The sequence below is a fragment of the Arachis ipaensis genome, chromosome B7 (assembly GCF_059453495.1).
Source record: "Arachis ipaensis isolate K30076 ecotype BB chromosome B7, ASM5945349v1, whole genome shotgun sequence".
In the NCBI taxonomy this organism is placed as follows: Eukaryota; Viridiplantae; Streptophyta; class Magnoliopsida; order Fabales; family Fabaceae; genus Arachis; species Arachis ipaensis.
Genome location: NC_142442.1, coordinates 135,280,998 through 135,296,496, shown reverse-complemented (window position 1 = coordinate 135,296,496; position 15,499 = coordinate 135,280,998). Strand labels below are relative to the sequence as shown.

The window sequence follows — 15,499 nt, the reverse complement described above, 5'->3', positions numbered from 1 at the left end:
GTGAGAGGAGTGTGAAGACATTAAGGTTGTTCGGATGAGGAATAGATCTTGCGGTTGACAAGCCATTGTAAGAATTGGTTGAGTGTCGAGGAACTATACGCTGAGCTAAGAAAGGAATTATTCTCGCGAACTCTTGCGGTGGACGATATTTTCGAGGGCAAAAATTTCTGTTAGGGGGTAGGATGTAAAACCCGCTAAATTAATAAATAATTAGCAAAGAAATTTATTATTATTTAAAAAAATTAAAAATTAAATTTTATAGTTTAATGAAGTAGAACTAATTAAAATATGAATTTTGACACTAATTTTAAAGAATTTAACCTAAAATTGGGCCATCAGGCCGAACCGATTGGACCGGACCCAAATCGGGCCCAAAGCCCAAACATATAAGCAGAGTGCATCTAAAATATCAAAATTCAGAACAAACATCATAGAAGACAAATGAGACAGATATAATAAAAATTGCAGTTTTGCAGGTAATCTGGTAGAAGTTGAGAAAAAAATCACAATGAGCGGGGGAGAGAGTTCGAGGGAGAAACACAGTGAGAAAGCCGGCAACGCTGGCAGCAGAGATAAGAGGGAGAGTGCAGGGGGGTTTGTATCTGGGGACAAGGAGGGGATTAACTTGGGAGAGACGGTTAGACCCTTAAAGGTGTCTTTTAGAGATAAAGTGGTGGGCGCTAAGACAGCTAAGGCTTTCACATGGGCAGAATCTCTTTCTGGAGATAGCATGACTGTGGTGATTGGAAAGTAGGGAGACGCCACACCACCACTTGTAACTTTTTCGAAAAAAGCTAGGTCTTCTTTGACTGAACCATATATGGATGCAGTAGTTATTAAGGTGTTAGGAAAGCATTTCAATTACACAGCGCTTCTCCACGAGCTGAAGGCCGTATGGTGCCTAAAAGGTGGTTTTGAATTGATAGATATTGGGTTTGAATATTTCATGGTTAAGTTTGATCTCTTCGAAGATAGGGAGAGAGTGCTCTTAGGTGGTCCTTGGCTGATTGCGGAGTTTTATGTGGCTATAAAACCTTGGTCCTATGATTTCAGACCATGTGAGGCCTCTTTTGGATCTACCATGGTCTAGATCCACATCTCTAGATTTCCTATATGGTTCTACCAGGAGGAGGCAATGATGCGCATAGCAGCGGTAGTAGGGAAGCCAATTAAAGTTGACTTAGCTACAAAATCGGCAGAGAGAGGCAAGTTTGCGCGTGCATGCGTCCAGATTGACCTTGGTATGGCGGTGATAAAGAAAATCATTATTGATGACTATGAATATGAGGTAGAATACGAGAGTCTCCATCTTATTTGTGGGACGTGTTCATGCTATGGTCATGTAGCAAGGGAGTGCGAGAGTGCTTATTCGTCCATTGATGAGGGTGTGGAAGTAACTGCTTTAAATGAGAACCATGGAAAGGAGTCGCCGGAAATCGACAAATTGCCGAAGATGAGGAATGTAACGGGTGATAAAACATGGCAAGTCTTTTAATTTGGAAATAATAATGGTGAGGAGCAAAAGAATAGGGAAGGTTCGGATTCTTTGGAGACAATTTCTCATGCAAATCATGTTACTTTGGCAACAAGTGATTAAGAGGAGGGGTGGGCCAAGGTGATTAAAAAAGAAAAAGGTAAATTGGGTTTAAAAAAGGGGTGGAGATTCATATGGGCCATCTTCTAGCAAGGCCCACAAAGCTAAGAAAGGAGTTACCTTGAAGGGCTTAGTGAATTTGGGCCAAAATAAACAACTGCATGCACTCAAAGAAGATATTGCCAAGAAGGACAAAATTGAAGAATCCTCTGCACTAACAAGCACGGAACAGAACCTGAAGAAGGGCGCAACCCCTCGAGTGTATACTTCTCGCTTCGGAACTGGTAGAAAAAGATTAAGACCGACGTCCCTCCAAGCATCCCCGGTGGACAATGACCGAGTTCATGCGGGGTCTAAGAATGGCTAGAAGCAAGCCAAAGTGGAACAAAGAGATGGCCAAATTGGGGCAAAGACTGAGAATTAGAACCCCTTTTCTCTATTTTTCTTTGATATTATTGTTTATGGATAGTCTTAATATAATAGTTTGGAATATTAGAGGTGCATCTAACAAATTGGCACGGGTTCATTGCAAGGAGCTGGTGAGAAAATACCGTCCTACCTTTTTCATTATTGTGGAAACACATTCACCTTTTCAGAATCTTAAAGTGTTTTGGGAGAGGCTGGATTTTTATTCTATTGATATAGTGGAGGCTACAGGTCATAAAGGAGGTATTTGGGTTCTCTCTTCTATTCCAAATATTCCTTGTAAGCTTATTAGTAATTTTTATCAATGTCTTTGTTGAGTTGAGAAATTAACTAATTTCAATTGATGATGACAAATATTATTTTATTGGGTTAATCATCCAATTAGTTTTTAATTATGTTTGATAAAGTGATGCAGGCCAAAATTAAAAGAAACAGCAGCCCAAATGCAAGAAAACAAAAACCATTGCTGGTGGGTTATCTAAACAAAGAAAGCCCAAAGAAATCAAAGCAAAAAATTCAGCTGGGCCAAATGAAACAAATCCAACACAAGCCCAAGATGACTCCTTTCAAGCTGAAGCCTTGCAATGCACCTCACAAGTTTGCTTCGGTCAGAACCTCAGAGAAAAAGAGAGAGAAAGCTTCGCTCTTCTTCCTGCTCATTTCATCAAAGAAGAAAGAGAAAGATTAATCAAAGAAAGCAAAGGTCTAATTACCCAAATCAAATCCATCTAAGCTAAGTCAAAAGTTAAAGGTGATTTATTTCCATTTGCATGCATGTTAATTTCTTCACTCCTTTTCCAACTTTCTGCGATACCATTTTTGGTTAAATGAAGAAAGAAGTCTTTGATCTCTGCTACTGTAAATTAATGGTTCACAAAGTTTCTTGGAGCCAAAGCACATTATTAATGGTTCGGATTTGCATTTACCACTGAACGACTTTCTCTTCGCTACTCAAATATCTTCGGTCAAGCAAAAAGAACCAGCTTTGAAATCCCTAATTTGGGGGTTAATTGAAGAAAGTGAAATGACAAGCTTAGGGTAGCAGACAGGTCGAGGAGTTGACTTGGAAGAAAGTAACTAAGCAACATGGAAGGAGATACAAAAGAAAAATCTTCATCTTTCTGAAGACAAGGAGAGAGAACCAGATTTGGAGTTTGTTCTGAAGAGTTTCTCTATGAAGAGTTCATCACCTTTGGATAGTGTTTTCTAGTAAAAGAAGCATTCCGCCAAGATGAAGAACTTAATCAAAGTCAACTGAATCTGGTTCAACTTATAGCAACAGAGGCTGTTGAAGCATTAATCTCTTTCATGTTTTACAGATTGTAATTTCATTTTTAATGTATATCTTTCTGTAATTTCTTGAGTGGTAAAAGGTTGAAAGAGAGAGAGCTCAAGAAAAAGCCAACGAGTGACAAAAGGCTGAGTGATACACTTGAGAGAAAAGCCTAGAGTGATTTCAGACTTCTCTTGGTTGTTTCAAATGTCTTGTGTCTTGTAGCTGTGAGGTACCCATTTCTAAGTTGGGTTAGCACTTAGAGTGGATAGTTAGGTATTAGCATAACCAAGTCAAGTTAGGATATAACTTGAGAGGGAAAGGATTGTGTCAATCCTGTGAAATTGGTGTATGTAATACTTTAACTATAGTGGAAATTTTACCACTGTTGTGGTGGAGACTAGATGTAGGTTGCATTGCACAAGGCAACTGAACCAGGATACATGCTGGTGTCATTCTTCTTCTCTTTCTCTAAATTCTGTTTTCTGATATTTATGAGACAAAACAAAATTGTCTCATAAAGTTTCCGCTGCACAGTTCAAACATATTCTAAGTGAAAGTCAGTAATTAAAGGCTTATTTCATTAAAGTAAAAGAAGGTCATAGATTCAACCCCCTTTTCTAATCCTTCTACAACTTTCAGTCTTACTTTTGAATTTTGCCGAGGCAATATAAATTGGAGATGCAATGTGGTGTATGCTAATCCCCATTTTAATAGTAGAGTCTTGTTGTGGGATCATCTTTTATCTTTAGGTTCTTCTTTTGATGGTGCGTGGCTTGTGCTTGGAGATTTTAATGAAATTTTAAGAGAAGATGAGGTCAGAGGTGGCTCTTTTTCTGTTCAAAGGGCCGAGATCTTTGCCTCTGTCCTAGAAGATTGTGGCTTACTTGACCTTCGTATGATTGGTAGGAGCTTCACTTGGTATAGAAGAATCCAAAATTATAGAGACATAGCAAACAAGTTGGACAGGACTCTTATCAATAGTTCTTGGCTTTCACTATTTCGAGAAGCTTATGCAGAAATTCTCAGTAGACTTCATTCAGACCACTTTCCAATCTTAGTGAGATGTGAAGGTTCTCCTCAACTCAAAGGTGTTCGTCCCTTTAGGTTCCAAGCTACTTGGGCTACTCACCTAGCATATAGACAGGTTGTGCTGCAAAATTGGAGGCATGGGTCTTGGTGTGTAGCTGAAAATCTTCACAAGGTGCAAGAAGGTTCTTTGGATTTTAATTCTAAGATTTTTGGTAATATTTTTGTTAAAAAAAGAAAGCTATAGAAGCAAATTGAATCTATCCAAAAGAGTCTTGAGTCAGTTGATTCTCTTTCTCTTAGAAACAAAGAAAATGAGCTTACAGATGAGTATAATTGCATTCTTTTTCAAGAAAAAATCTTTTGGTTTCAAAAGTCCCGAGAATAGTGGGTGCGTTTTGGAGACATGAATACAAAATTTTTTCACCTCCAATCTCTAAATCGTAGGAAACATAATAAGATCAATGGGTTATTTTTAAACGATGGTACTTAGTCTACGAATCAAGATGCTCTCCAAAATGAAGCCATATCTTTCTACAAACAACTTTTTTGTTCAATAGAGGAAGTAGATTTGGATTGTCTTGGAGATAGTCGCTTACCCTCTTTAAGTGATGAAGCTTGCCAGAATCTCACTGCACCAGTAATGCTAACTGAGGTAAAAGAAGCTGTTTTTGGTATGAATTCCTTCAAGGCTCCAGACCCAGATAGTTTTCAAGCTTTTTTCTTTAAAGAGTATTGGGAGATTCTTAGTTTGGATATTTGGAGGCTTGTTCAGAATGCCTTTACAGGCGGTTACATTGACCCTTCATTTATGGAAACTCTCATAGTGCTTATTCCCAAAGTGGAGGTGCCTAATTACATGAAAGATTTCAGGCCGATTAGCTGTGTAATGTGGTGTATAAGATTATCACTAAGGTTTTGGTAAACCAGCTCCGACCTTTTTTGACAGATATCATTGGACCTCTTCAATGTGATTTCATCCAAGGCAGGGGCGCACCAGAGAACATCATCATTGCTCAGGAGATCCTCCATTTCATGAAGAAAACAAAATTGCACAAAAGAACGTTGGCCTTTAAAATCAATTTAGAGAAGGCTTATGATAGGGTTGACTGGAAGTTCCTTGAGCATTCCCTTAGAGGTTTTGGTTTCCCCACTACTACTATCAAACTAATCATGTCCTGTGTCCAAGCTTCTTCTCTCTCAATTCTTTGGAATGGTAGCAGGTTAGATAAGTTTGCCCCTAAGAGGGGTCTCCGGCAAGAAGATCCTATGTCCCCTTATTTGTTTGTTATCTATATGGAACATTTAGCTTGCTATATTGCTAATCAGGTTGATATGGGTATATGGGATCCTGTGGCTGTTTCTAAGGGGAGACTTAGGGTCTCCCATCTTATGTTTGCTGATAATTTGCTACTTTTCTGCAAAGTCAGAAAATCCCAAGTCCAAGTTGTCATGAATTCCCTCAACTTATTTTGCAAAGCTTTCGGGATGAGAATTAATTTCGATAAATCCAAAGCTCTTTGTTTCAAGAATGTTTCTAATCAAAGGAAAGAGATGTTTACCGGAGTTTCAGCCATAAGATTCACCCAGGATCTTGGAAAGTATCTCGGCGTCAATCTTAATCACTCTAGGGTGTCCAGAGCTTCCTTTAATAGTGTCGTGGACAAAATAAAGAGTCGGCTTGCTAATTGGAAAGGGCGTTTTTTGAATAGGGGCGAGCGGCTCTGTTTGATTAATTCAGTAGTGGCCTCTTTACTAGTTTACCAAATGCAATTTTCGTTCTTTCCTATCAATGTCACTAATAAGATATCTCTGTTAATGCACCGATTTTTTTGGAAGGGCCAAGTTGAAGGAAGGTATATGAGTCTTGTCAATTGGAGGACAGTAGTCATCCCAAAGAAGTTTGGTGGACTTGGGATTAGAGATCCTGCTTGCGCCAATATAGCACTGGTAGGCAAATTTGTATGGCAATTTTTTCAGTGTCCAGAAAAACTTTAGGTTCAAATGCTTGCTACGAAATATAAGAGCAGAGGCTTGTCCTCCTATAAGAACGCTTCCTATGTTTGGACAAGTAGGGTGAAGGCTTATCAAGTTCTGAAAGAGGATTTTTCTTGGTGTATTAGTTCTCTAAATGGTTCTTTTTTATTTGATTCTTGGAGAAGAGAAAGTGCTGTTGCAAATGAGTTACCATATGTCCACATCGCAGACACTGACCTTGCTATTGGTGACCTTTGAGGAGATGGTTGTTGGAATTTCAATGGAATTTACACTACTGTACCTAATGTTTTGTCTCTAAATATAAATTTTTACAATCTTGATGTGGAATCTGGGGACATAACAGGTTGGAGATGGGATGCATCAAATTCAAAAATTTACTCTCCTAGTAGTGGTTACTTATGGCTTTGCAAGCACAAATATGGATGGGAGGAGACTGAAGAGTGGCTCTGGCTTTGGAGAACCCAAGTACTTGAGAAATTTTAATTTTTTGTTTGGCTTTGCCTCCATAATGCTCTTCCAATTGCTATTTTTAGACAACATCGTGTGCTTTCTTCTTCTGATTTATGCCCACGTTGCTCTCTAGCTCCAGAAATTATTCTTCATTGTTTGCGTGATTGTCCAAAAGCTAGTGCAATTTGGCAAACTTTACAGCTTAATGATGTTCACTGTTCATCCTTTAAACAATGGATATCTGAATGGAAAAATGCCAATGCTACTCTTTTTTTCTCTGGTCTTTGGTGGATTTGGAGAGACAGGAATAATGATGTTTTCAATCCTTTGAATTCTTGGCCCTTCAATAAAGTGCTATCATTAATCTCAGCATTTGATAAGGAATTAAAGTCTTTGTTCACTAAACTTAACGGTGTCCATTTATCTTGTCCGAGCTGATCTTAGTCTCCTCCTCATGGGGGGATGTTTAAGATTAACAGTGATGCTAGTATCCATGGCGATTGTGCTGACTTTGGCTGTATTATCCGAAACTCGGATGGTGCCTGGCAAGATTGGGGTTCTGCCACTAAGAACGATTCTTCATTGTGAGCTTTTTGCTATTTAGAGGGGATTACTTTTGACTTGGGAGGTAGGGTACATGTAGGTTTCTTGTGAGACAGACTGTTTAAAAATTTTTCTCTTAGTCCAAAACCGTTTTACTAACATTCAAAATGTTGATCATGATTTGGTTTCTAAAAAAATTCATGATATTTTGAGTTAGAATTGAAAAGCTAATGTCAAAGTAATTCAGAAATTAGCAAACTATGTTGCAGATGTTATGACAAAGTTTACAACAGTAAATAATATCTTTCAAACTGAATTATTGGAACCTTGGAATGAACTTCGCATCTTACTTATAAAAGACTTAACTGCTAATTTTTAAGAAATCTTCCTCTTCTTTTTATTTTCTTTGTTTTTTTTATTTCCTTTTCTTTTTGGTCTTAGTCACCCAAAAAAATCAAACATATAAGCACATATGGTACAAAGCTTTTGAAACTATATATCTATGAAGTGCGTACAATTTAAGTATACTAATAAAATATTAATAATGAATTTGTCATTATATGTGAAATTTAATCAAATCATATGGAAAAATCAATCCACCACCGTCAATTTGATCAATTAATTATGGCGTTACGCAAGTACAAGTGGGGCTAGAGAGGTAATGGCAAAGAATCATGGATAATGCATACTGACTATGCTAAATGACTTTGTCTTTTTTATACGAAAAGAAAGCACACCGCATCAAGAATCAACCAATCAAATAGGGAATTAGTGTTTCAAAGCATGAATTCCACGGAACAATAATAGAGATAATTAATGAGAAGAACCATTAACAATGATTAATTAAGAATATGTATGAAAATTATATATTAGAAGGGGACGAATTTTAATATTCTTATTATTTGGTCCTAGAATCTCTCTCTTCATTGTAAGTACAATTATGAGGGAAAAAAGAAAAATACATGTACCTTTAATAATCACTCTGATCCAATTTGAGTAAACAATTTTTTAAATTTAAAAAAAATAACTTAAATAATAAATATTTATATTAAAAATAGTTTATAAATACATTATTTTATTTTTAGTTTTTTTAATTTTAAAAGTATTTATTTAAAAAAAATATAAATTTATTTTTATAAGTACTTAAATAACTTTTTAAAAAGTTACTATTTGATTTTAAAAATTACACTAAATATTAATATTATTATTTTTCATAAATAAAAATAAAAAAAAGTAACTTTTAAAATTTTTTAAATAGACTCTAAATTATTATAATAAATATTCAAGACAATTTAAAAAACAAAAATGATATATATAAAAAATTAATCATTAAATTATTTATTATATATTTGTATATAAATATATATTATTTAATTTATTTTTAATATATATTTTATATTTTAATATATATTTTATATCAATAATTAATTTAGTAATTGATAGTTAATATATATTTAATATGATTATTTTAAAAAATATATTATTAAATTAATTACTAATTTGATATCCAAAATCTAACTGCTGATAAAAAAATCTAAAAAATATTATTGACAAAATAACTTATAAATAATTTGAAAACATCAATCAACTAATGTTGAAAACCAACCTTCTTTGAATCGATAAGAGAAGAAAATATTGTCGTTATATTTTTTTTTTTAATTTACGCTGTTGATTTTTGTAATTTTATCAAAATTTTAATTAGGTTTTTATATTTTTTTTTAATTAGGTTTTTATACTGCTTTAATTTTGTAATTAAGTCCTTTCTAGTGTAAAAAATATTAGAGTTAACTGAATATTTCTTCACAAATTGATGATATTTATAATTAAAAATTAAACTTAATTAAATCTTTGATCGTATGTATTTTGATAAAAATATTATGTTAATTTTAACATTTTTAACATAAAAATGAGGGCAAAAAATCATAATAAGCCAACATCACTTCAAATTTACGTATATGAGCCAAAAGAAAAATTGATTCAGCAATAAGCCAAACGGTATTTTAATGTAATTCGAACCAGGCTAGTTCGAACTCCATTTAGGAATAAATCGAACCAGGCCAGTTCGAATTAAGAAGAAAGAGCTGTTGGTAAATCGAACCAGGCTAGTTCGAACTAGGATTTCATGTAATTCGAACCACCCTAGTTCGAATTATGGGTAACTTAGGGTCTTCATGTAATTCGAACCACCTTGGTTCGAATTACACTTAAACTGCGTTGTTAGTAATTCGAACCACCCTGGTTCGAATTACTAGTGATTGAGCTATATAAGGAGTTCGAATCAGCCTCATTCGAACCATTCTCATCTTCCCCTACCCCACGAAATCTCAGAGAAAACGACCCAGATTCTCTCCGACAAAGACCTGAACGGAATACTCTGCTGATGAGGGATGATCCGGCACGGTTATATCGCTTGGACGGAGTCGCCCATATCGCTGGGGTCATCAACGAGGAGGTTAGTACGGATATAACTTTGTTCTACCGGTACATGTGAGTTAGTGGTTTTGCATGCGGGTTAGATGGTGGTTTATGTTAGTGGTTTCTGTTAATGGTTTATGTTAGTGGTTTATGTTAGTGGTTTATGTTAGTGGTTTAGGTTAGTGGTTTTGCATGCGGGTTAGATGGTGGTTTAGTTGTTGGTTTATGTTAGTGGTTTATGTTAGTGGTTTCTGTTAGTGGTTTATGTTAGTGGTTTCTGTTAGTGGTTTATGTTAGTGGTTTATGTATGTGGTTTACGTTAACGGTTTATGTTAGTGGTTTATCTTAGTGGTTTATGTTAGCGGTTTAGTTGTGGTTGTTTAATGTTAGATCTTACATGTCAGTGGTTTATGCTGGTTTCTTATGTTAGTTGTTTATGCAAGTGGTACTCGTTCATGGAATTTTAAGCGCTTATATTTGGTACGATTTTTTGCTTTATCAATTATCGTGTTGATTATCTTTGTCACTGGTAATTAAGTTGGTCCTAATAATGCGGTTCATTTCTTCCACAGCCTCAGCGATGCATCAGGAGCATGCGGCGGCAGCAGGGCATGGTCCTCGATGACAGATACGTTCCGTACCTGCAGATGGCTGGTCTTTACCATCTTGCAAGGCTGAACGATAGATGGTTCCGGTTGGACGAGGCCCTTGTCAGTGCGTTTGTCGAGCGATGGCGTCCGGAGACGCACACGTTTCATATGCCGTTCGGAGAGTGCACGATCACACTCCCGAACGTGGCATACCAGCTGGGTTTGCCAGTGGACGGGCGTTACGTCAGCGGCTGCCTATCAGAGTTCCATATATACATCGAGGGTGGCCGTCCAACCTGGGTGTGGTTCGAGGAGTTGCTTGGAGTGGTACCTCCTCCTAGCCAGGTTCAGAAGTACGCGGTCAACTGCAGCTGGTTTCAGGAGACTTTTGGTGAGTGCCCGGAGGGAGCTGATGAGGATACTGTGCGTCGATATGCCCGTGCATACATCATGATGTTGTTGGGCACGCAGCTTTTTGCGGACAAGTCCGGCAACCGCGTTCACATCAGATGGCTTCCGTTTGTAGCTAGGCTGGAGGAGATGGGGACCTACAGCTGGGGTTCTGCAGCACTGGCATGGTTGTATCGGTGCATGTGCCGAGTGGCGAACAGAAATGTTATCAAGCTAGCGGGCCCACTTCAGCTACTTCAGTCATGGATTTTTTGGCGATTTCCTCGCTTTAGGCCTGCAGGATTTGAGACGTTCAGCTGGCCATTGGCCTCGAGGTACTGTACTAAGCTTTGTCTATTTCAATTCACTACACATAACCACATGTTCATTCATAATGTATTGGATACCCTAAGCACACATATAAGTAGCTGTAACACATGTGCATGATGCAGGTGGTCAGGTTACATCCCTTCCAGTAGCGAGAAGGGTCCTAGAGTTCAGATGTGGAGGCTCTGGATAGACCGGTTGCAGGATAGAGAGGTCAGTATGTTACTTAATAAGTTTTTTTATTTAACCACGATTTACGAGTTGGGATCACGAGTTGCCCTGACATTGTATAGTTCTGGTTGCAGTTTATCTGGATGCCGTACAGCAGCCTCGACGTACTTCAGGTCGTGCATCCTGAGGTTTTGGAGCCTCGGCATATGGTGCTGTGGCGGTCTGTTACATCGCTTATCTACTTTGCCGTCATAGAGTGGCATCAGATAGATAAGGTTCTTCCGCAGTTTGGAGGGGTGCAGCCCCGTCCACAGGCCGCCCTGAACATCGACTTTCTGATGTCGAAGGACGGCAGAGGCGGCGATCGATGGTTCCCGTCCCATTTGCAGAAGTGGCATCAATATTGGGACTCCTGTACGGAGAGCGTGCTGAGGTTCGATGTTGTTGCTGACCCTGGTCCGTCGCATGAGTTCTTGGATTGGTGGAGTCAGCACGGGAAGAGGTTTTTGTCTCTGGATCCGCAGTTGGGTGATCCGAGAGCCGTTGCTATTCCCATTGAGGCCTCACAGCGGGGAGCTGGGCGAGTTCCTGAGATGGATCGGCCAGACGACGTGCCGGACAGGCGGCGGGTTGATAGGAGAGCTCGCGTGGGCACACGGCGTAGCCAGCATGACTGGGGGTGGCTTGAGCGTGCTATGGAGGATGATGACGAGGCCGGCCCCGCTGGGGTTCGACGACGACGCCATCCTGGCAGAGGTAGAGGGCGTGCTGCGGTTCATGCCGCTCCACCTGATCCTGAGGACGATGACGATGATCAGCATGGGCCCGAGGGCGGGGATGGTGCAGGGGCGGCTGCAGTTGTTGGTGGTAGTACCCATGATGGGGTGCACGGAGGTGAGTGGTATGGCTCAGGGATGGGTGACGGGGCTGAGCCTAGTGACGCTGGACTTGGGTCGGGTCCTTTTGGACATTACTTTGTTGGAGTACCCACCGACGACCAGCCTCAGCAGGACGGTACTTCATGGGTTATTCCCGGATCACAGTGGCAGGACTTCCTTGGGGCAGATACGCTTGATGCGGACTTCGGCAGTCCTCGGTTTCTAGAGGAGATTACGGCTATCATGCAGGAGGACGAGCCGGGCAGGAGGCGTGCTCAGACACCTAGCACGCAGGCACCCTTAGATGTTGATCTGAACGAGCCTGCTACGACACCTGTTGCTGACCAGTTTGGTTTGGGAGGTACCCCACACTCCGCTTACACCGCTGCATCACAGTCTGTCGCCGGGCCGTCTGCCGCACCTGTCCATTTTACGCCACCCGCACCGCCTGCCCCGCATGAGGATGCAGATGAGATAGAGGATGAGGAGCCGTTTATCCGCAGAGGTCAGAGGCCACGGGTACCCCGTCGTTGTGGGACAGGCTCCCACTTGTTTAGATGATTTACTTTTCATGTATTTTGGACGTTAGTTTTCATTCATGTATTATAACCATGTGGACTACTGTTGTGACTTTAGTGCTGTTTTTCCTTGTTGTTTGTTCATCTTATTGTATCTTCGAAATCTGGTTTTTACCTAGTCGATCAGTGAATATTTATTATCATTGAATCATTAAACACTTTAATGTTGACAATTAGTTATCAACTTTTGCCTTTATGGGGATTCTAGGTATACTCAATTTCGAAAACACCTTTTTCATTACTAGAAGGTAGAAAGATCAACAAATTACATAAGTCCTCAAACATAACATATAACAGGAAAAATAAAAACCAAAAAGCACTAACACTAACAACATCGCTACTATTGTCCCCCCGTTTGAGACGATCCTCCAAGCTGTGGGCAACTCCGACGGGTGTGTCCGGGCTGGCGACAGAGGCCACACCTCCTTGGCCGGTTCGGATCTGCCTCGTCCATATTCGTCCGTATCCTAGTGGATCTTGGACGACCCTCTCTCGCACGCCTCCTGGCAGGGTCCGGAATCACCGTGGGCCCGTCGTAAGGTGGCCAGAAGCCCTCCGGTATCGGTGGTGTGAATTCCATCCGGTACACACTGAACACTGAACTGATCTGATACACGCTGTGAACATAAGAGGACCAGGTAACCCGTGCGTAGGCGCATCATGCAAGTGCGTGATGGCACGAGAAATGAAGCGCCTGGAAGTACCCGCAGTCGCAGGTCCGGGATGCAAGCGATACTCTGTTGGTACCCAACGAGAAAGAACCAGTAGGAGTGGTCTCTGCTACGGTGAACTCCGAGTTATCACGGTCATACAAGGTCACCGTGAAGCACCTGGCCGTCTTCAAGTTGGCCTCAATGGACTTCACCAAGTACTGACTGAATTGTTGTCCGGTTCCCATCTGAGCCGCAGCCTCTCTCCCCTTACGAACAAAGAGTTCCGCAAGCCTACCATATGTTGCCTTAACCAGGGAGGATACAGGGAGATTTCTGACACCCTAGAGTATTGAGTTCACACACTCGGAGATATTAGTCGTCATGTGACCAAATCGCCGCCCATCATCACGATGCTGAGTCCACAAGGAGTAGTCAATCTGGTTCGCCCACTCACACATCGCTGGGTCTTCAGACCGCAGAATATCAAACCAATAATCAAACTCAACCTCGGTCTTCGCATAAGCGGCATTCACTAGAAGCCTCCGTGCGTCCTTGCCCTTGAAGGTTAGGGCAAAATTAGCAGCTACATGTCGAATGCAGAATGCACGGTATGCAGATGGAGGTAACCACCCTCCGTCGGGTGCCTCAAGGGCAGCCTTGATGCCGTTATGCCTGTCGGAGATAACCAGCAATCCCGGTTGCGGTGTCACATGCTGTCGAAGGTGGGAGAGAAAGAATGACCAAGACTCTGCATTCTCACCCTCTACTAGTGCAAATGCAACAGGTAGAATGTTCGAGTTCCCATCCTGTGCAATCGCGATGAGCAACGTTCCCCCGTACTTGCCATACAGATGTGTGCCGTCGATGCTAACTAGCGGCTTGCAATGACGGAATGCCTCGATGCACGGTGGAAACGTCCAGAAAAGTCTGTGAAAATAGGCTTCAGACTCGTCAACTTGTCCACCAACTCGAACAGGGCTCGTGCGTAGGACTGCAACAGTACCCGGCATCGTTAACTGGACTCCCAACACCCACCTAGGGAGCTCGTTGTAAGACTCATCCCAGTCACCGTAGATGAGGGAAATAGCCTTCTGCTTCGCCATCCAGACCCTCCTGTAAGTCGGCCTAAACCCAAAGTGTGCTGCTGTGGCATTTTGGAGCACCTTTATGCTGACGGATGCATCGGCCCTGACCATTGGCATAATGAACGCCGAAATCACATGATAATCCAAGCTCCTGTGGTCACTCGAGATGGAGGTCGCAAGACAAGTGTGAGGTCCATTGTACCGTTTAACCTCCCAAATGCCCTTACGCTGCCTGAGGCTCAGTCGAATCAACCAGGTGCACCCATTCCCAAACTCAGAACACTTGCCCACATAACGGCGATGATCATACTCCACTACCTTGTACTGTACCCCTCGCCGGATGCTGTAGGTCTTCACACTTAACAGGGCCTCATCTTTATCTTGAAATTGCTGACCAACCTGGAACTCTGTCAGACCAGCTGTCCCTTCCGCATCTCTAGCTCCGTATCCAACGCAATGCCCTGAAACACCCTCCTGCCTCATGGCGTCCAGGTCCAAAGAGGAAAAATATGGTGGATACTGCTGTGTGCCAGAACTAGAACCACCGACCGCCAATGCAGGCTCACTCGCTCCGACATCGTCGCCGCTTTCATCCTCAATCATATCCGGCTCGACGTCGTCCGCCTCTGCATCATCCAACAATCCGTCTCCGACGCCCACTGGTGGAACGCCCTGTAAACCGTTCGGCGGAACATCAAATGATCCTACCACGTCGCCTACTCCGTCATTGAGATCAACAGCAAAAGACGGGGAGGCGACCGGTTGGACCGCTGTCTCGTACACAGGGACGGACGAAGAAGCAACGGCAGGCCTGGAACTGGAACCGGCTGCCGTGGCTACAGTGGTGGTATTCCGGTTCGAACCCCCTGAGCTGGATACCACATCAACAAGCTTTGCCAACAATTCTGGTGTCCTCACCTCTGGGAACTGCCTCCGACAAAGAAACAAAACTTGCAGGTCCTCATCACTACCAATCGTGAAACAATCATACTTCACAGTATCCTGCAGGACCGTGACTGGAATGCGATAGAAAAACTTCTTAACCCGCTTCGCACCTTCCACACCGAGTTTCATCAGCACAGATCTAACAAGGTCATCA

At 41.3% G+C, this 15,499-nt stretch overlaps 3 protein-coding genes across 3 annotated transcripts; 2 read left to right on the top strand and 1 right to left on the bottom strand.

Moving 5' to 3' along the window:
* The first annotated feature begins 820 nt into the window (after window positions 1–820).
* LOC148554262 (uncharacterized) lies at window positions 821–7,358 on the top strand. The gene is made up of 8 exons (XM_088495059.1): window positions 821–1,084; window positions 1,127–1,482; window positions 2,064–2,263; window positions 4,883–5,169; window positions 5,253–6,178; window positions 6,485–6,546; window positions 6,664–6,785; window positions 7,215–7,358. The coding sequence occupies exons 1-8, from the start codon at window positions 821–823 to the stop codon at window positions 7,356–7,358; spliced, it is 2,361 nt and encodes a 786-aa protein (XP_088351185.1).
* A 4,441-nt stretch (window positions 7,359–11,799) lies between these two features.
* On the top strand, window positions 11,800–12,645 carry LOC148554261 (uncharacterized). Its single transcript, XM_088493184.1, has one exon. It carries the CDS (start codon window positions 11,800–11,802, stop codon window positions 12,643–12,645), a length of 846 nt encoding a protein of 281 aa, XP_088349310.1.
* Window positions 12,646–13,656: 1,011 nt separating this feature from the next.
* On the bottom strand, window positions 13,657–14,511 carry LOC148554260 (uncharacterized). The gene has a single exon (XM_088495058.1). The coding sequence runs from the start codon at window positions 14,509–14,511 to the stop codon at window positions 13,657–13,659; it is 855 nt and encodes a 284-aa protein (XP_088351184.1).
* Between the last annotated feature and the right edge of the window lie 988 nt (window positions 14,512–15,499).